Genomic DNA, 22,134 nt, shown 5'->3' on the forward strand with positions numbered 1-22,134 from the left:
CAGATGGCAGGCAGAGCCAGGGAAGATGAAGAGGCTAGAGCAAAAAGGCTAGAAATTGACAGAGAGCAACAGAATGCAAGAAGAACCAGTGCTGCAAGTGAGAGATCAAGACTCTTTAAGGAAGCTTTCATCTATGATTCTCATCACAATTAGGATCTGCATTTTCACTGAGTCGGGTTGACTCAGGGCCCCTTTAAAAATGGCAGGCAAGTCCCAATTCCGGGACTCCTGATCCCATTCCCGGTCCATGCGATTTTTGGGAATGCCTTTTAAGACTGCGGCTACTTCCTGTCAGGCTTCCTTACAGAAGCCCACATCCAATGCTCCCAACCTGGCCGGCTCCATTACAGAGATAGGTAACTCCTACTTCCCCCCCAATTTTCCTGGAGTCGGGCCAGGTTTTTAAAGAGGCGTGGTTTACGGCCCCTTAGAGGAGTCCAATTAGGGGGTCGCTAGCTCCTCACCTAACTACATTTTCATTCACCTCATGGCATTCTTAATTGTCTGAACAGAATGTGTGACTAATATTAGTTATGTTTCTACTATATCAAAGAGATCTTGTGCTAGATTTTTTATTTTGCCATGAATTCCATTGAGATAATTTCTGCAACTGTTGTTTACAATGACTGCATGGATGTTATAGCCACTTGAGCATCTGAGGAAAAGATAGCCTTCTTTTAAAAAAAGTTCATCTTTCGGAGAATTACCATTGTACAGTCACTGACATACTAACCTGGGCATCCCAGCACTGGCCCAGACTGTGTCCATTAATACTTCTTCATGCTGCAGTGGAGCTAGTGTTCTCCAGGATTCCATGAGTTCATCCCCCAAGCTGCAACTGTCTGCAGAAAATATAACAAATAAATAGTATTTCATATACACATAGCACTGACATTGTTTGAACTATTTATGCCTTTTTTGAAGTCTAATCTTGCTTTTAAAAATGAACAGTTTTCAACCATCCTTTTTAATCAATTATTCAACAAAGCATAAGTTGGAAGAGCACCAAACTGAACTGGGGAGTGTTCAAGTCATGTTATCAACTCTGACTTTGCGCTAAGTCCACTTATGAGAATCAGGCCATGTTGAAGGATATTGGATTCTGCTGACTTCATTTCTATACTGACACTATTTCAAGTAAACGGATTAAGTGCTAAGTTAGAGAGATTTAGAGCACAAAATTTGGATCGGTAGCACTGCTAACTGAAGCCGATCCCCCTCTTGGGGTGCACATTGCACAACCACTCAACTCTGGCACAGCCCGCATGGAGCACCACCTTGAGAAGGTTGCTTGCCTGGGCATCCTCTGCATGTGCCCGAAGTAACTGAATGTGTTCTATCTTGATGTAACATAGCCCTACCAGCTGATGAGACCCCCATTCAATTTGAACCATGTGGCTCCATTCAACAAGTTTCATGTCACCAAAGATCAAGCATTCAATTGCAAGAGCGGCCCAGCACTAGTGTTATTTTAAGAGGCAGACACCCAACTTGCATGTAAAGAAAATTTGAAGAACCTTTGCGATTTCCAGCCGTCTGAAAGTACTCTGGAGTGTTCTTGGAGGTGTTGTGGTGAGTTACTAAATTTGGCAGTATCACTGCATCCTCAAAGCGAGGGCAGGGGAGTAGGTGACCTGTCCACACAAAGGCTGCAACAGGAATAGGGGCTGCAGTTGCAGTGCCTTTGGGTCTGCAGCATAACAGGGTGATGGAACAGAGGCGGCATAGAGGGCAAGCTCTGCACAATATCCTTTGTCAATTTGGAGGTTGACACCTCTGTACTCCTTGACGGTGATAGGAGGCCTCTTGGCAGGCCAGACAATGTACCCAGCTTTTTAGGTGTACATGCCCATCAGAATTCTCCTGTATGTTATTCCATTAGGTCTTCATCTGAGTCCTTTGCAGGCGAATTCACCTGCAACCTTGCCCTCCAGTGAGCTAGCATAAGAACCATCCTTTACCCCTGGTCTGGCTGCAGCCCACTCATACATTTGCTGATCTCAATTCTATATTAACTTTAAGATCACAGTACCTGACCTATGAGTGTCTGTTCAAGTGACAGTGCATCTTCTTCAGTGGTGTGTTTTTGCTTTTTCTCCTGCTCCTGGGACTGCTGTGGCCGGACAGGTGGCAGTTATTGCATGTATGAAGGCAGGGAAGGTTGGGGTAAGGGAAGGGAGGTGGAGTAGAAAGCAAGAGGTCCATTGTGACACCATCAGCTGCTTGCTCATCATGCCAGATAGCTGGATGAGGGGAGTTGGGAGTTGAGAAGGGACAGGAATATACCATCACCCTAAATGTTCTCAGCAATGCCAGATACCCCGGTTCTTTGCCACAAAGCCCATGATGCGGAGAACCAGCTCCTCCGTAGGGTTGAGGAGATGCAGACATTCTTGTTCCCATCGTCTATGCTCTGCTCCTTTCTACTGTGTACCACCTTGTCCTGTAGGAGAGAATGAATAATATCAATGTGCACTGTTTGGGTGATGTGCCTGCCATAGGTGTGTGGAGGCAGTGAGAGCTGCTCTGAAAGCATAGGTACATGTTTGAGGGTGGAATGTCTGGATGTTAAATGTAAGGCTGCTGATGGGTAAAAGATAGGGTTGTGGCGCATTGAGCAGTGTGAGATGCTGGTGGTGCATGGGTAGGAGATGTTAGGATATGCATTCACTGATCTTAACCATTCACATAAGATCATCTTGTGGCACTGCTGCCAGATCCTTGGAGCCAGACACCAGGAATTGATCTCCCTGGTGATCTACTGACCAATGCAGAACCATGGCATCTCTCCTGTCCACCTCCACCACCAAGTCCTCCAACACTGCATCTGTGATCTTGGAGCCTGCTGTCTGCCCTGGTGTTCCATTTTCTTTGTTTAGAATTGCAGCAAAGGTATTCAGCAGCAAACTCCTGTTACTCAGTGCAGCTTCCCTTTAAGCAGGACAGACTGCCTTAAGAACAGAAGGTTGGCTGCACTATGTGCTGGCTGAACACTACTGAGCTCCCTGCTGAGCAGAGGCTGCCAGCAACAGCCCAATGCTACAATCACATAAATGAAGTGGCAGCACCAAATTTACAGGTTGTCTTCCTCTATTCGGAACTGACGCAGGTAGGGCATGAACCAATTTTTAGCCCTTACAATTCAGGCTCTCTCCAATTACTATTTGTGTTCATAATAAAAAGTTTCCACAAGCAGATTTGTGCCACCTATGACCTGAAACATATAAATGTCTGTGTTGTGAATGGGGTAGCTTGCTACAAGACCAAGCAATTATTATTTCTCTATAATAATAAACAATGGAGACCAATGTGTGTTAGTAAAGCTATGCTCAAAAGACAAAAAAAAGTTAGATCATATTTGCTTAGGCTAAAATGAATTTATTTACAAATAATATGCTTTGACAGGAGCATGAGTAACAGTACAATATCTGATTTGTACAATAGTTGAATGGCAACATTAGGTGTATTATCCCTAATCTTTTAACAAAGTGCTCTTGAATGTAAGTTATGCACAGGGCTCCACATAACCCCCATTTCATGCCAAAACATGAAAACAAACAGGAAGTTGAAAAATCAGCATTATTCTACCATTCCACAGCAGACTTGGACATACCAGATAAAAGAGTTTCTTTCCATTAAGTAGGCAATCATATTATTAACCACATTTACCATTTAGATCAGGGGTTCTCAGCCTTTATTTCAGAAGGCCCCCTTCCATGTTATAAAGATTGCAGATACACCCTGTAACACGGCACAAATATTTTTCTGTATAAAAATTAGTTGTACAATTAAACATATATATATTTAGAATTTTTGTTTCATTTACTTAAATGAAACTTGTTGCTGGTGCTGAGTAACAATTCTGTCAAGACGTCAAGGCATCTTTGACAAAAAAATTAGTAAAAGTGGGAAATGTTTAACCCAAAGTTGAAAATAATGTTCAGCGACTAAATCCAAAAGGTAAATTAGGGACTGAAAAGCATGAAAAAAGGTAAACCAAAAAGCTGTAAAAATTAGCAAATGGTGGAAAATCATTAACAGAAAGTGCAAAAATACTTGCAGGGATCAAGTTCAAAATAGGAAATGGTTAACCAAAATGTGGGGAAATGATGAACCAAAACATGCAAAAATTAGTCAAAGGGGGAGGGGAGGGGGATGGTTAATTAAAAGCTGGAATTAATTTTCAGAGATTCAAGTCTGAAGTTGGAAATGGTTCGCTAAGTGTCTTTCTGGAAAAGAGTGCTGCCCTCTGGGGGTGAGAGCCTGGATTTACCTTGGTTAATGATTACCCATTGTGTATTTTCCCTCAATCCATTCAGTTAAAGTTATATGTATGTTCCTCTGGAGTTCCAAGTTCCACCAGAAAAATGCTAGTACTGACCCAGGCTACTGGGTTGCACTGGCTTTGAGCGAGCAGGGGAAGAGTGTGACACAGCAATTTCACTTGTGTAGGTTATGCCAACCAAGTTTTCTGTTGATAAGTTTGGGTCGGAACATCGGATCTCCTTCAGATTGACATCAGGTCAAAAGGCTTGCTGATCTAGGGAAGTCAGTAACAACCTTATGTGGCTGTGTCTTTGCTCGACAGAGAGACAGCAAGACAGCACAAGACCACTTTCCAACTGATAAATCTGCAGACCTTCTTGGGTGCATCATTTGGACAGCCAGGCATCCAACAAAATCAGATCTAACCAGACTGGCCACTGGGAAGCCAGATAGCGGTCCCCAAAACCTAATCGAGGCAAAACTATTAAAACCACACAGATCAAGGCTGCCTACAGTGGGTGCAACTGTCACTTTGCCTCAGTGATTGATTTTCAGTTCACCAGTCGACATCCCTGTATTGCTGCGGTCTGAGAAACTTTGCTCCGGAGCTCGAAGTCTGTTTTCACTGACCCCTTGAAACCTTCCTGGAGCCATGGACTCCTAATTGAGAACCTCTGTTTTAGCATATAAATGTTGGAATTTTTTTTTGGCCTTTCTGGTGGGTTTGTACATTTTTGATACCTAACTTTCATAAGAAAGAATTTGTCTGCTTTCTTTCAGTCAGCTTGGCACAGATTTGAGACTGCAAGCCATTTTGCATTAACATCTCAAAACATGAGGGATTTCTCATTCAACTGATGTCTGACTAAATGTGACTTCATTATTGCAGGAAATGTCTGGGCAGATAATCCCCACAGAAATGTAGATATCTGTAGGCAGTAGTAATGTGTATATTTTTTCCTTACAGAGATAAAAGAACTCTTATAAAACACAGCTAATCTGTCACTTTGAATTCACGGTATTTTGGTCAATCTAGTTTCATATGAAATAGATTTCCTACGAGTATTTTAGATTTTGAAGTATGATATATTTCTGATTCCATTGCCAGGAAGTCTATATAAAAACAAAGAGTCACATTAAAAAGGTGATCAGAGGGACAAAGAGGGATCTGAAATAAAAGTATAACCATAGGCAAAACACAACAGTGAAAAATTATTTTAGTAGTATAAAAGTAAGCAGACCAGAGAAGAGATGACAACCATAAAAATGTTAACAGGACTAAAAATAATAATGAGGTTAGGACAGCTAGTATACTAATTAATTAATTCCATTAACAGTCCAGCAATGAAGAGGCAAGGGATGAGAGGTGTGAGACACTGACAGTCATTATGAAGGAGCTGACAAATATTATGGAAGTAAACTGGTAGATTTGAAACAGGCTGACATGGTGCCCATCTTCAAAGAATGTTGAAAGGACAGGCACTGGAAACTATAGAGCAATTTGTCTGGCAAAATTTTCAGGTTAAATAATAAAATGCATTATCAGAAACTTGAATTGCCTGTATGATAACCTAATAAGCCAACATGAATTCAGAAGGGCAAGAACCTGCCTGATCAATCTCCTATTTGCGGAAGTGAAATCTCTTGCAACTCCATGGCAAATCTCATTACTTTTTTTCTCATTCAAATGAGAATCATTTCAGAGTAGCAAATGAATAACACAAATGGAATGTGGATTTATGTACAGCCAGAACAGTGGAGTAAATTAGAGAAAGTCATGCTGCATAGTGCTCTGGTTAGACTACAGGTGGAATCATCCCAGATTTGCACTAAGTGTGATAGCAGGCGATAAAAAACGTTATAGCCGCCGGCGGCAATGGTGGCTTTTCATGCTATATCATTCCCAAACCCACCTCATTAATCATGCGTTCCCGGGAAACACGCAATTTTGAGGGGGGTGGTGGGCTCTCATTCGCCTGCCGCACTGTCCCCTTGCCGCTTAATCACGCCAGGTGCCATCTTTAAAGTGCAACCGCACGCACACCTCCCAGTGCTTCCAGCCCAGGACTGCTGCAAAGAAGACATGGCCCAAAAGTAAAGAAGACTGCAGCCCCCTGGTTTAGTGACGCGACCCTCGAGTGCCTTTTTGATGCCGTGGAGGCCCGCTGTGATGTCCTCTATCCCTCTGGCCGCAGGAGGGGCAGCAACACCACCAATCCAGCATGGGAAGTGGCGGCAGTGGTGGACAGTGCCAACGCCCTGCAAAAGAGGACAACCAGCCAGTGCCAAAAGAAGATGAATGATCTCCTCCATTCCGCCAGGGTAAGTCACTCTTCTCATCACCCTCAACTCACAAACCCTTCACAAATCCACAGGGATCTCACTCACTGTCAGTTCAAGGAACATCACCATTCACTCTCCCACACACACCTTCATTGTCCTCATCCCGACTATGGGACCACTCACCACCCACACATGCCAGGCATACTTTCATCTGGCCTGACAGGCACCCTGCTTACAGTCTCTCCATCTATATTCATGTTGCACAAGAGGGAGAGGTCGCAGACTAGTGGAGGAATGCCTGAAATCAAGGCCCTCATGGACTTTGAAAAGAGTCATACAGTTGGCCAGTGAAGATCTGGACCGTACCTGCTCTGACGGTGAGGTCAGCGGTGCTCTACCAGCTAAGGATCCAACTGTGCAACGTCCATCAGACAATCAAGCTGTGAATAATGTGTCCTATTTCACAGGCCACTGTCATGCACTAATTATCTCTCCTTGCTTTCGCAGGCACATTTGGGAAACAGCCGACAGAGTCCATGACCCAGGGCTCCAATCACCCCTCGGGCACAGACTGGAAACTAATAAGCATTTTAGTGGACTGCAGAACAATTGGACGACTGGGCAAGTGGAACAATCTCATTGTTAAAGCTGGCCATGGAGCAGTCACTGGTGGAGGCGTTCACAGCCTCTTGCAATGTCATCATTCAGGGTTGGTCCAGTCTTCCCCATGGTTCAGGCTAACAAGCAGCCTTGCAGTCCGGGTTAGGAGAATGCCTGAGCGGAGGGCACAGCATGCAGTCCAGTGGGTGAATCTGCCGCCAATCGGTCAGGGGAGTGGGGCAGAGTTGGGTGGGGTCTTGGGCAGCCATGCAGCGCACTAAACTGGCTATCCAAGTGGTGGCCAGCATTCTCTGGGATGCGTTAAGAAGCCAGACTTAACCAAGAAGAGGTTCTTAGAACACCCAAGCTAACCCACTCTTTCATCCTGCAGGAGTACGTCAGGAGCATGGAGCCTAGTGACCTAGCTGTATGCCTTATGGCTTACAGGGAGCGGAGACGAAGAAGATGAGAGCGATGGAAGCTCCTGGCTGGGCAGAGGGACGAGCAGCACCCTCTGGAAGAAGGGGCGGCTGGGGCTCCCGCACACGCCACTGAAGAGTCACAGCAAGTCATTGTTGGTTGGTGCCTAGCTAGATCCAACGTCTACAGACGCCACCTTTCATTCCTGCAAAAAACTAAGAACCAATGTCACCAAAGACTGAGCATGTCCAGGGAACTGGTTGGTCAAATCTGCCACCTGCTGCATGACTTGGCTCCACGGGGATATGGAAGGTATCCTCTGCCCATGGCTGTGAAAGTAACTGTAGTGCTCAATTTGTATGCCAGTGGTTCCTTTCAGGGTTCCACAGGTGAGCTCTGTGGGATGTTGCAAACCTTCACCCACAAATGCATCCATGAGGTCATGGATGCCATCTTCGCGAGGCACACAACTTTGTGCATTTTGCCCAGGACCAGGAAAGCCAGGATGCAAGGGTGCTGGGATTTGCCCAGATATCAAGTTTCCCACAGGTGCAGGGTGCCATCGACTGCACTCACATGGCTCTCAGATTTCTGTGGCAACAGGCGGTCAACTATGTCAACTGCAAGTGCTTCCACTTGCTGAAATGTTCAGCTAGTATGTGACCAGCACAAACGCATCCTGCAGGTCTGCGCTTGGTTCCCAGGGAGTGTCCAGAACTCCTACATTCCGAGTCGATCTCAGATATTTGACGTCTTCCAGGGTCCACAGAGGCTGCAGGGTTGGCTCCTCAGGGACAAGGGCTACCCACAGAGCACGTGGCTGAGGACACCAGTGCGGCAGCCTCAGACTGCAGCAGAGTGAAGGCACAATGAGGCTCATGCTGCAACTCGCACCTTGGTGGAACAAACCACTGGGATGCTGAAAATGATGTTCTGATGCCTGGACCGGTCTGGTGGAGCCCTGGAATACAGTCCACAGAGGTGACACGTATCGTCATCACCTGCTGCGCCCTTTACAATGGGGAGAGGAGCTGGCTGAGGAGGAGATGGAGGAGCTGGATGTCTCCCACAAGAGGAGGACGTCAACGGGGATGAGGGTGAGGAGGTCCTCAAATACAAGGCTGATGGCGATGAGGCACTGGCCAGCCAAGGCAGGCGCGCTCGGGAGGCCCTCATAGCTGCTAGATTCGTGGAGGTTGATGATGACAACATGCAGTGAGGAGACACCATAGATCCTCACATTGCATCAGTGAATGTTTGATTCCAGTCTGGATGAAGGCAGTACAAATACCCTCTGTGATAAGGCTTCTGAAATGGAGTCGCAGCAGAGGCCCTAATAGTCGCTCGATTCAGGAGGATGATGACGACGACATGCACTGAGGACACTCCACAGATCTTCACATAACCTCTGTGAATGTCTGACTCCTGTCTGTCCAAGGGCAGCTCGCTTGCCACCCATCAAGTCGTCTCAGCCGCAGTGCAGCCTTTATGCCCCCCTCAAGATACCTCAATCGCTGTGCAGCCCTTGCCCCGGCACTGCACTGTCAGCCAGCCAGAAAAAAAGCGACTTGCCTGTGCCCTCGCCTGAATGCACAGCACCTCAACCTTGAAGTCCAGCAGATGACCCTTGCAAGCGCTGCACAATGTTACTCTGAGTTCTCCTCAAAGTGCAACTTGCCAGGTGCTCGTATATATGCGGTTATGAAATGCACGCCGACGTGCTTGGATGATCCAGCGTGAGATAATGATTCTGGCAAGCTAGGCTTATGATATGCAGATGTGTTACAATGAAGTTCCTGACGTCCGACTGCAGAAAACGTGGCCCACCATTGATGGGCAGAGCAGATGATTGCAAACTGGTTTCACAACGTCGTGAAACTGATTTTTGGCCTTCTCACCATATCATTCACGCTGCCAAACACGCCTGCTTCCCACAAGCATGGAAGATTCTGCCCCACACCTTTAGCAATATGAGTAGTTTTGTTCACCGAGATACAAGGGAGAAGTTTGAGCAAACAGAGCTGGAAAAGGGAAGAGCCAAGAGACTGATCCTTCAAATCAAAACACTAGTCTGTGAAGAAAGTTGGATATATACAGACTTTTTAAGCATTGAAAGGAGGCAAGTAAGGGCAATGCTGACTCAGGCATTCCTCAAATCCTTTCCTCTTGCTCAACATGAAAACCCTTCCATAGAAAAGCCCTTCTTGCTCCCTATAAGCTTCATTGTGACCTTGTACATAAATTAAGTTGGGATCCAGCAAGTCCTAGGTGAACAATGAAGCTATTTACTGTCAATGTGCACCAGAAACAGTGCAAGATATCACCTTACCCTCCACAGAGTGTGTTGTCTGCACCAATACCACTAAATTTTTGGCATTTACAGGTTGATTAGGAGACAGGCTGGAGAGCCATTCCAGCAACTTGCTACCCCCTCCACACCCCACCTCCCCCATCAGAATTTTTTTTCTCTTCAGTTGCTTATCCAATTCCCTTTTGAAAGTCATGACTGAATCTTCCTCTAACCACACTTTCAGGCAGTGCATTCCAGATCCTAAATGCTCGTAGCTTAAAAAAGCTTCTCCTCATGTTGTGTCTCAGGCTAAGAACTCCAAACCAAGCTAATTAAAAAGCAAGATTAACAGAAGCAAACAAAAAAACCAAGCAGGTTGGTTAGTTTACAGTACTCCAGTTAAAGTTCTCTCTTTCAAATCAAAACAGAAACCTCAAAGCTCTAACTAGGATATGGTATTAACTCATATTGTTTGGATCAGAAATCTGCGATGAGCAGTTTTACAAAACTGAAGTATTACAGGAAATACTGCCAGTATAGTAAATAAGATTGGGGAGTTACAGGTGCAGATTGCCTTGTGGTGTTGTGGCAATTACAGAGACCTTGCTCAAGAAAGGGCAGGACTGGGTATTAAATATTCCCGGCCAAAAGGTGTTTAGAAAAGATAGGAGAGGAAGAAAAGGAGGAGGGGTGGCGGTATTGTTTGAGGAAAGCATTGCAGTGCTGGAGAAAAAGGATGTCCCAGAAGGTTCAAGGACAGAATCAATTTGGCTAGAGCTAAGGAGCAAAAAGGGTGCAATTATATTGCTCAGTGTAGTCTATAGACCGCCAACTAGTGAGAAGGATGTAGAGGAACAAATCTGCGGGGAAATTAGAGAGAGATGCAAACGCTATAGTGTAGTTATAATGAGGGACTTTAGTTACCCAGATGTAGATTGGGACAGTGGTAATGTAAAGAGCAGAGAGGGGCAAGCGTTCTTAGATTGTGTTCAGAAGAACTTTCTACAGCAGTATGTGTCCAGTCCAACAAGAAAGGATGCACTCTTGGACCTGGTTCTTGGAAATGAGGTGGGCCAAGTAGATCAAGTGTCAGTGGGGGAACATTTAAGAGACAGTGATCATTGTGTCGTAAGGTTTAGGATGAAGGTAGAAAAGGACGATGGGCAATCCAGAGTAAGAATAATTAACTGGGGACAGCCAACTTCAATGGGGAAAGAATGGAGCTGGCCTTGATAGATTGGAAGCAAAGGTTGGCAGGAAAAACTGTAGATGAACAATGGGCTACCTACAAAAAAAGAAATGGTTCAGGCACAGTCAAGGTATATTCTCTCAAAAGAGAAAGGTAGGGCAAACAAATCCAGAGCTCCCTGGATGAAAAACGAGATAGAAATTGAGATAAAGGAGAAAAAAGTGTGCTTATGACAGGTGTCAGGTAGAAAATACAATTGAGAACCAAGTTGAATATAGAAGGTTCAGAGGGGAGGTAAAAAAGCACATTAGAGAAGCAAAGAGGCATTATTAGAAAAGACTGGCAGCCAACATAAAGGGGAATCCCAATGTCTTCTCTAGGCACATATATAGTAAAACGGTGATAAAAAGAGTACGACCGATTAGGGACCAAAAAGGGGATTTACACATGGAGGCAGGGGGCATGGCTGAGGTGATAAACGAATGCTTTGCATCTGTCTTTACCAAGGAAGCAGATGCTACCAAGGCTACGGTGATAGAGGAGAAAACTGTCGCTAGAAGGGTTCAAAATTGATAAGGAGGATATGTTGGATAGACTGTCAGTACTTAAAGTTGACAAGGCACTGGGACCAGATGAGATGCATCCAAGGATATTGAAGGAAATTGCAGGGGCACTGGCCATAACCTTTCAGTCTTCCCTAGACTCAGGGGGAGGTGCCAGAGGACTGGAGAATTGTAAACATTACGCCCATCTTCAAAAATGGTTGTAAGGATAAGCCCAGCAATTATAGACCAGTCAGTTTAACTTCAATGGTGGGGAAGCTTCTAGAAACAATTATTCAGGATAGAATTCGTAGTCACATGGAAAAATGTGGATTGATTAGGAAGTGCCAGCATGCATTTCTAAAGGGGAAATTGTGTTTAACTAACTTGCTGGAGCTTTTTGAAGAGGTAACAGAGAGGGTTGATGAGGGTAATGCAGTTGATGTGGTGTACATGGACTTTCAAAACACATTCGATGCAGTGCCACACAGTCTTGAGAAAAGTTATGGCTTATGGAATAAAAGGGACAGTAGCACCATGGATACAGAATTGGCTGAGTAATAGGAAACAATGGATATTTTTCAGGCTGGAGGAAGGTTGAAAGTAGAGTTTCCCAGGGGTCAGTATGGGGACCCTTGCCTTTCCTGATGTACATTAATGATCTAGATCTTGGTGCGCAGGGGACAATTTCAAAGTTTGCCGATGATACAAAACTTGGAAGCATTGTAAACTGTGAGGAGGACAGTATAGACCTTCAAAAGGACATAGACAAGCTGGTGGAGTGGACAGATGGCAGATGAAGTTCAAAATGGAGAAGTGTATGGTGATGCATTTTGGTAGGAAGAACATGGAGCCACAATATAAAACAAGGGGTTCAATTCTTAAGGGGATGCAGGAGCAGAGGGACCTGGGTGTATATGTGCATAGATCATTAAAAGGTGATAGGACAGGTGGAGAGAGCCGTTAATAAAGCATATAGTATCCTGGGCTTTATTAATAGGGGCATAGAGTACAAGAGCAAGGAGATTATGCTATAAGACCGTAAGACCATAAGACGTAGGAGCAGAAGTAGGCTATTCGGCCCATCGAGTCTGCTCCGCCATTCAATAAAATCATGGCTGATCTGATAATTCCCAACTCCACTTTCCTGTTTTTCTCAATAACCCTTGATTCCCTTACTGATTGAAAATCTGTCGATCTCAGCCTTGAAAATACTTAACGACCCAGCCTCTACAGCCCTCTGTGGTAGAGAATTCCACAGATTGACTACCCTCTGAGAGAAGAAATCCCTCCTCATTTCTGTTTTAAATGGGTACCCCCTTACTCTCAGATTATGCCCCCTGGTCTTTGACTTTCCCACAAGGGGAAACAACCTCTTAGCATCTACCCTGTCAAGCCCCCTAAGAATCTTAAATGTTTCAATAAGGTCGCCTCTCATTCTTCTAAACTCCAGTGAGTACAGGCCCAACCTACTCAACCTCTCCTCATAAGAAAATCCCTCCATACCTGGGGTCAACCTCGTGAACCTTCACTGGACTGCCTCCAATGCCAATATATCTTTCCTTAGATAAGGGACCAAAATTGTTCACAGTATTCTAGGTGCGGCCTAACTAGTGCCTTGTATAGTTCCTTATTTTCATACTCCATTCCCTTTGAAATAAAGGCCAACATTCCGTTTGCCTTTCCTATTACCTGCTGAACTTGTATGTTAGCTTTTTGGGATTCATGCACAAGGGCTCCCAAATCCTTCTGTGCTGCAGCCTTTTGCCGTCTTTCTCCATTTAAATAATATGCTGAGTTTATATAGGACACTAGTTAGACCTCAGCTGGAGTAATGTGTGCAGTTCTGGGTGCCACACTATAGGAAGGATGTGAACACATTGGAGAGAGTACAGAAGAGGCTTACAAGAATGGTTCCAGGGATGAGAAACCTCAGTTATGAAGATAGATTGGAGAGATTGGGACTGTTCTCCTTGGACAGGAGAAGGCTAAAAGGAGATTTGATAGAGCTGTTCAAAATCATGAGGGGGCCGGATAGAGTAGATAGGGAGAAACTGTTCCTGCTTGTAAAAGGATCAAGAACGAGGGGGCACAGATTTAAAGTGACTTGCAAAAGAAGCAAAAGTGATGTGAGAAATGTGGTGAAGACAGGTCCAATCAAGGCATTCAAGAGGTCATTGGATGATTATTTGAATAGGAACAATGCAACAGTATGGGGAAAAAGCAGAAGAATGGCATTAAGTCATAATGTTCATTTGGAAAGCTGGTGCAGACACAATGGGCTGAATGGCGTCCTTCTGCAGCCTAATAATTCTGTGATTCTGAGTCTTTTGTAAACCTTTGCCCATATAGTGGTGCAGGAAGCTAGCAAAATATCATTCTTGAACTCAGTTTTGACTACAAACTTGTCAGTTAAAATAGACTTCAAAAGATACCAAGGCACCTTCTTCAGAAATCTGACTCAAACTTTCACTCTCTTTTAGGCTAAAGCAGAGTTTGCAGGCTGATTGCATAGGACTACTTTTGAGTCATTCACCATAACTACTGCTCTTTCTTAAGGTGTGATACAATTGTAAATAAAACAACTCGTAAATATGGGAAGATCATCACATTAATTATTTTTAACACCTGGGTAGGCTGTAAGTATTCTCTCATTTATTGGATAGGGCAAAGGAATTTCTGCTCCACATAACCCAGAACATTACTTCAAAACTGAACCATGACAACAGTACAAGGGATCTAGGGTTCAAACTAATAAAAGGCAATTTAGGATTGATAACAGGAAATTCTTCTTCACCTATAGAGCAACCAACATATGGAATGGGCTTGCAGGTTGGATAAAAAGACAGTTGGATTCTATGATTCTGTTTAGGGCCTTTCCGTATGAATGAGCTAAAGGGGAGCTGGAGTGGTTCAGTGTGTAGCTCACCTGTCTCTGTGCCCTGGGTATAAGACCCACTCCAAGAGTTGTTGGCTACAAATGGAGCAGGCCACTGGTGTAGGCAAGCCAGTGTGTATCGTTGCCAGTCCCCAGACTGGATAAATGGGGAGGGTTAATGGCAGGAAGGGCATCCAACTGTTAAGCCACCCACTAAATCCAAAAATAATGGTTGACATGAAGGTCATCAACCAGTATTGTGGTGACCCTATGTAACATGGGAAAAGCCAAATGAGGAGCCAACCTGTATAAATGAGCTAAGGTGGTCTGAAGAGCCATTTTTTTTTTTTTTACCTACAGCTATCTTGTCAAGAGGAACATGTACAAACATCAAATAGAAAAAATATGCTTAAAAAATTATAAGGATCTGCATATTGTGATTTCTTTGTAGAAATAGCAATGTTCTGCAAAATGCTATCTCAACTAATAATGTAGCTTCAGGGTAAACTTTAACTGGGCGTAAATAAAATTACAGTGTCTGTAACAGATACTAAAGAAAATAACGAAAATTCTACTGGATGCTCCGACCTTTAACTGTCCAACACCCAGTTCTTGTAAAATGCAAAATGCTTCATACTCACAGCCATCTGCTAGTGCTTGCTGAAATTGTCTTTTGAAGGTAGAACTCCTGTAAGCTCCTGACCTGATCCCTTTGTTGCGTATGGCTTTCTTTCGCACTAACGTTAGTGAAGAGAATGAACAGTCTTCGAGTGATTTTTCAAATGGATCCAATTCTTTTGATTGGGTCTAAAAATATAATCAAGTAGGCATTAATTCAATCTACTTTTTATTGGGTGGAGGGGGGGTCATTCCAGGAACCCCTTCTTCCTACATTTTGATAGTAAGATTAGCAGATTACAGCAAGAATGAATTTGGTGAAGAACTTTACAGTGACATTTTTAACCTGTTCAGGGTATTTGGATTCATTTGAGAATCCAGAAGTTATAGCCAATAACCATATTTAGCAACCATGTCCTGTTATTTCTACAGGGAATTAATATCCAAATTAATTTTGTGTGTGCAGTTGAATAACATAGATTACTAAACCACATAAATTGGGAAGGAAGTCTGGATCCTACAAAACATATTGTCTACAACCGCTCAGAATTGACCCAACTTTGTGTGAATTCAGTGCTGGGAATAGCTTACACGAACGCTCATCATCTTTCTGTAGCTTACAGTCAACCTCTGACATGTTAAAGTGCCAAGGCTCCTTCTTCAAAAGCACTTACGGAAAGGAGGGGAAAGGGGGCTTGAGAATAAGGGTGAAAGAGAAGCAAGATTGACATTACAACAGGATTCTCTTGCTATGCCCCATGAGTTTACAAGAGAGATTAGATGTGGCTGAAATTACCCTGAGAGCAACCCATTTTGTCCCATGAGAATATCCTTGTTGCAGCTCAGATGTGGGAGGAATCATACGAGTCCTTTATTTAGGAGCTATGCATGACCCATGATCATAAAGCGCAGTGTACTTTACATTCTAAAAGTTAGGGCACATTGGAGATTCGTTCCTCTGGAAATTACATTAAATTAGTTGTTCTAGTCCTGCTGGATTCTACCACCTCCCAGATCAGTTGGCAGGACCAGGATAGGAAAATGTAATTTACATATATTGCTACCAATTAATTGCATTAATTAGTAAGTAAGATGTTCATAAGAGCTACTGAAAGCAGCAGTAAGATCAAATGCAAATTTGATGTTAATATAAGCGTTAAGAAAAATGTGTGGGCTGAAACCAATGTCTTGTCGTGATGCCTCTTTCAAGTGAGTCATATGTGAAAGGCAAGCTTCAGATGAAAAATTATTCACAACCTTTTGTAACACATACCTTAAAATCACTTGTGGAATCATGTACAGCTGTTTTACTGGTACAGCACCCATAGTTTTCACTTTTAATGGTTTCCTCAGTATCCTGCAAGTAGTAGATTATATTTGCACATGAATTTGGAGAGTTTAAATGTTTACCAGAAAACTTATGTTGTTTCTCAATTACAGTGCAGGAGGCGGGGTGACTACTATGTTGTTGTTTAGGGGTTGTGCTCCTGTAGAGCAGTTATCTCATCATCCAGGAGGAATGAAACTGTGAGCCTACATCTAGCCAGTCCTGTTGGAAATTAGGAACCCAGAGTGCCCACTCTGCCTAAGAGCAATTGGGAATTAATCATCTGTCCTAGGGGGAATTCTAAATATGTGTATAGCAGTTGACGATAAACTATTACTATATGTTTAATACATACTCAACAAAGTAAATCTTATGATAGTTTCAATACCTTTGAAATAGGTTACTTCATTATCTTTTTTGCTAAGTGTTAATGTAGACTTTACGGATTTTTTGTGATAAATTAATGACTTCTACAGCTCTGTGAAAATATCAATCTGTTACACATCCATTGCAAATGCAATCACTTTGCCTTACCATTTCTTCTGATGGTCTGATTTCCTCTTGTCGTGATGGTCTCTTGAAGGACACTAGGGCACTGACATTCAAGGAAACCTCCATCTCTCCATAGCGCTCTCTCACACATCTTGTAGAAACAGTTGGTACTGGAGAACTTGGTACTGGGTGAGTTTCCTGATTAGGATGGTGAGTGGCAGATACACTGCTCTGTTGCTCTCTCCTGTATTTCGTACAGGAAGCAACCTGGAACAACCGGCACAGCTGCAAATTCAGAATGGTTGCCTATAGTAGAAAGAACTCTGTTAGACAGAAAATTGAAGACAAATATACAAACTCAAAGCACTACTCCAATCAATTGCTGATCCAAACAACTTACTTCAATAACATTAGTAAGCCATTTGCACCAAGTTACACTTGTATACACAGTATAAAACTGTTCCTGGACTTGGGCCTTTAAACATTTTTTAATAAATAGATTAATTTTCTATATACAATTAGTATATATGCATTACAAGAACAATCACTTGTATTTATTTAATGCTATTAACTTATTAAAAAGTGTCAAGGCACTTTACAGGAGCATTATTTTTTTTTTTAAACTGGAATCTGTTTTTAATAACTTGATGAACTTTTGAGAAACTGAGAGCTCCATTGTGCACAAGAAACAATGATTGCCCACAGGGTCACATTTACTTTTGTCAGTGAATAACACCACTGCAGAAATTACAATAACTTGCTCATGAATAGGGTACACTCCAGATCCTGGGACTAAATGGATCGATGTGACAATGGATTCCAGCAAGGTTCCTCCTCACTTTTCCCATCCTTTGCCTCCAGGTTGCTATGGCAGTTTGAGTCCGACAAGCTGTGCCACTTCATGGGGTGACCGCTCTCCCTTGGTGTGGTACTCCTGGTGCAGAGCTAGGTGCTGCCGGACACTCTGCAGCAGGCACAAGTAGGTGGAGGCCTGGTGATACAGTTCATGATGGGCACGGCACAGCTTCTCACTGGTAACCTGGTTTCTCCGGAATTGCTCCATTATATATTTATAGGCGGCGGAGTCTCGGTAACTGGGACCGGGAGCCGGGCTCAGGCTCCTCAATTCTTTACAAATTCCCCTCAGCAACCGGAGCGGCGGCGATGCAACATTTGATAATGAGTCAAATAAGGAGATATTAGGGCACCTGGCCAAAAGCTTGGTTGAAGAGGTAGGTGAAGGAGTGTCTTGAAGGAGGAAAGATAGAGAGACAGAAGGGTTTAGGGAGGGAATTCCATAGCTTAAAACCCTGGCAGCTGAAGGCATGGTCACCAATAGTGGAGTGATTAAAATTGAGGATGCTCAAGTGGCCAGAATTGGAGGACTGCAGATATCTTGGAGGGTTGTGCAACTGAAGGCGACAACAATGTTTGGGAACTGTGAAGCAATGGAGGGATTTGAAAACAAGGATGGAAATTTTAGAATCAATTTGTTACTCAAATCAGAAGCCCTTGTGTCAGCAAGAGGTGATTGATGAACAGGACTTGGTTTGAGTAAAGACACAGGCTACAAAGTTTTGGATGGCTTCAAGATTATAGAGAGAAGAGTGTGGGAGGCCGGCCAGGAGTGCGTTTGAACAGTCAAGTCTAGAGGTAAAAAAGGCATTAATGAGGGCTTCAGCAGCAGATGAGCTAAGGCAGGGACAGAGATGGATGATGTTATGGAGGTGGAAGTAGGCAGTATTAATAATGGTGAAGATTTTGGGTTGGTAGCTCATCTTAGAGTCAAATACGACACCATCATTGCTAACAGTCTGGTTCAGCCTCAGACAGTTGCCAGGGAGAGGGATGGAGTTGGTGGCTGGGTAACAAGGTTTGTAGCAGGAACTTCAGGGACAATGGCTTTGGACTTCCCAATATTGAATTGGACAAAATTTCTTCTAATCCAGTACTGAATGTCAGACACGTGGTCTGATAATAAGACCATAAGACATAGGAGCAGAAATTAGGCCATTCGGCCCATCGAGTCTGCTCCGCCATTCAATCATGGCTGATAAGTTTCTCAACCTCATTCTCCTGCCTTTTCCCCATAACATTTGATCCCCTTACCAATCAAGAACCTATCTATCTCGGTCATAAATACACTCAATGACCTGGCCTCCACAGCCTTCTGTGGCAATGAATTCCATAGATTCACCACTCTCTGGCTAAAGAAGTTTCTCCTCATCTTTGTTCTAAAAGGTCTTCCCTTTACTCTGAAGCTGTGCCCTCAGGTCCTAGTCTCTCCTACTAATGGAGAGATCTTCCCCACGTCCATCCTATCCAGGCCTTTCAGTATTCTGTAAGTTTCAATAAGATCCCCCCTCATCCTTCTAAACTCCATCAAGTATGGACCCAGAGTTCTCAAATGTTCCTCATATGTTAAGCCTTTCATTCCTGGGATCATTCTCGTGAACCTCCTCTGGACCCTCTCCAGGGCCAGCACATCCTTCCTGAGATACGGGGCCCAAAATTGCTCACAATATTCTAAATATGGTCTGACCAGAGCCTTATAAAGCCTCAGCAGCACATCCCTGCTTTTATATTCTAGTCCTCTCGAAATAAATGCCAACATTGCATTTGCCTTCCTAACTACCGAATCAACCTGCAAGTTAACCTTAAGAGAATCCTGGACTAGGACTCCCAAGTCCCTTTACACTCCAGATTTCTGAATTCTCTCCCCATTTAGAAAATAGTCTATGCCTCTATTCTTCCTACCAAAGTGCATGACCTCACACTTCTCCACTTTGTATTCCATCTGCCACTTCTTTGCCCATTCTCCTAACCTGTCTAAATCCTTCTGCAACCTCCCCGCCTCCTCAATACTACCTGTCCCTCCAACTATCTTTGTATCATCTGCAAACTTAGCCAGAATGCCCTCAGTTCCTTCATCTAGATCATTAATGTATAAAGTGAAAAGTTGTGGTCCCAACACTGACCATTTCGGAACTCCACCAGTCACCGGCCGCCATCCTGAGAAGGACCCCCTTATCCCCACTCTCTGCCTCCTACCAGACAGCCAATATTCTATCCAAGCTAGTACCTTGCCTCTAACACCATGGGCTCTTATCTTATTGAGCAGCCTCCTGTGCAGCACCTTGTCAAAGGTCTACTGGAAGTAGATAACATCCATTGGCTCTCCTTTGTCTAACCTGCTCGTTACCTCCTCAAAGAATTCTAACAGATTTGTCAGGCATGACCTCCCCTTGATGAAACCATGCTGACTTTGCCCTATTTTACCATGCACTTCCAAGTATTTTGAAATCTCATCCTTAATAATGGACACTAAAATCTTACCAACGACTGAGGTCAGGCTAATTGGCCTCTAATTTTCCGTCTTTTGCCTCACTCCCTTCTTAAACAGGGGGGTTACATTAGCGATTTTCCAGTCCTCTGGGACCTCCCTGACTCCAGTGATTCCTGAAAGATCACCACTAACGCCTCCACTATCTCTTCAGCTATCTCCTTCAGAACTCTGGGATGTAATCCATCTGGTCCAGGTGATTTATCCACCTTCAGACCTTTCAGTTTTCCTAGCACCTTCTCCTTGGTAATGGCCACCATACTCACCTCTGCCCCCTGACTCTCTTGAATTTTGGGGATGTTACTCGTGTCTTCCTCCGTGAAGACTGACGCAAAGTACCTATTCAGTTCCTCCGCCATTTCTTTGTTCCCCATTATTACTTCTCCAGCATCATTTTCCAGCAGCCCAATGTCCACTTTTGCCTCTCTCTTACCCTTTATATATCTAAAAAAACTCTTGCAATCTTTTTATATTACTGGCTAGTTTACCCTCATATTGAATCTTCTCCCTCCTTATTTCTTTTTTAGTTGTCCTCTGTTGGTCTTTGCAGGCTTCCCAATCCCCTGGCTTCCCATTGCTCTTCGCCGCATTGTATGCTTTCTCTTTTATGCTGTCCCTGACTTCCCTTGTCAGCCACGGTTGCCTCGTCCTCCCTTTAGTATGCTTCTTCTTCCTAGGGATGAATTTTTGCTGTGTCTCCTAAATTACTCCCAGAAACTCCTGCCATTGCTATTCCACTGTCTTTCCTGCTAGGCTCATCTCCCAGTCAATTTTGGCCAGCTCCTCCCTCATGCCTCTGTAGTTACCTTTATTCAACTGTAATACCGTTACATCTGATTCCAGCTTTTTCCTCTCAAATTGCAGGGTAAATTCTATCATATTATGGTCACTTCCTCCCAAGGGTTCCTTAACCTTAAGCTCCCTTATCAAATCTGCCTCATTACACATCTCTAAATCTAGAATTGCCTGTTCCCTAGTGGGCTCCACCACAAGCTGCTCCAAAAAGCCATCTCGTAGACATTCCACAAATTCCTTTTCTTGGGATCCATTACCAACCTGATTTTCCCAGTCTACCTGCATATTGAAATCCCCCATGATCACTGTAACCTTGCCTTTCTTACACGCCTTTTCTATCTCCTGGTGCATCTTGTGCCCCACATCCCGACTACTGTTCAGAGGCCTGTAAATAACTCCCATAATGATTTTTTTACCTTTGCGGTTCCTCAACTCTACCCACACAGATTCTACATCATCTGACCCTACGTCATTCCTTGCTATCGATTTAATTTCATTTCTTACTAACAAAGCAACCCCACCCCCTCTGCCAACCTGCCTATCTTTTCGATAGGATGTATATCCTTGGATATCTAGCTCCCAGTCCTGATCCCCCTGCAGCCATGTCTCCGCGATGCCCACCACATCGTACCTGCCAATTTCAATCTGCACCACAAGCTCATTTACCTTATTTCGTATACTGCGTGCATTCAGATACAACACCTTCAGTCCTGTATTTCCCGTCCCCCTTCTCATTGTCGTCCCTTTATCTAATGTGCTTGAAGTTAGATTCCTAGCCCTTTCCAAACACTCTGTCCTATTTTATGTTCTGGAGACTTTCATCGCCTCTCCTGGGCTCTCCTTCCTTTTCAGTTTTTTCATAATTTTCCATGAAGTTGAATCCACCCCTCCAACATGCTAACCTGCTGCTTTGTTTCCCATTAGTCATACTTCTTGGAGTTTTACCCTTCCCTTCCCCCCCACTTTCTAGTTTAAAGTCCTGTTGACCACCCTATTTACCCTTTTCGCTAGAACATTGGTCCCAGATCGGTTCAGGTGGAGACCGTCCCAACGGTACAGATCCCTCCTGTTCCAATACTGATGCCAGTGTC

At 43.9% G+C, this 22,134-nt stretch overlaps 1 protein-coding gene and 1 pseudogene across 6 annotated transcripts in view; both read right to left on the bottom strand.

Annotated features, from left to right (window-relative positions):
- Nucleotides 1-22,134, bottom strand: part of sh2d5 (SH2 domain containing 5) — a 95,243-nt gene that overhangs the window by 24,437 nt on the left and 48,672 nt on the right. For 5 of the 6 annotated variants that reach the window (XR_013578911.1, XM_078558228.1, XM_078558231.1 and 2 more), the window contains 4 exons: nucleotides 16,948-17,211; nucleotides 16,360-16,443; nucleotides 15,110-15,275; nucleotides 734-842 (listed from right to left, as the gene is read on the bottom strand). Coding sequence is in view for 5 of the 6 variants with exons in the window: in XM_078558228.1 (XP_078414354.1) it covers nucleotides 734-842; nucleotides 15,110-15,275; nucleotides 16,360-16,443; nucleotides 16,948-17,211 (623 nt within the window). In the remaining variant the exon portion in view is untranslated. The remainder of the gene's footprint in view (nucleotides 1-733; nucleotides 843-15,109; nucleotides 15,276-16,359; nucleotides 16,444-16,947; nucleotides 17,212-22,134) is intronic. The other variant, XM_078558230.1, reaches the window with a different exon arrangement.
- The window catches only part of LOC144691118 (uncharacterized), a 31,832-nt pseudogene continuing 27,438 nt past the window's right edge, over nucleotides 17,741-22,134 (bottom strand).

Source organism: Cetorhinus maximus, chromosome 15 (assembly GCF_964194155.1).
Source record: "Cetorhinus maximus chromosome 15, sCetMax3.hap1.1, whole genome shotgun sequence".
Classification (NCBI taxonomy): domain Eukaryota; kingdom Metazoa; phylum Chordata; class Chondrichthyes; order Lamniformes; family Cetorhinidae; genus Cetorhinus; species Cetorhinus maximus.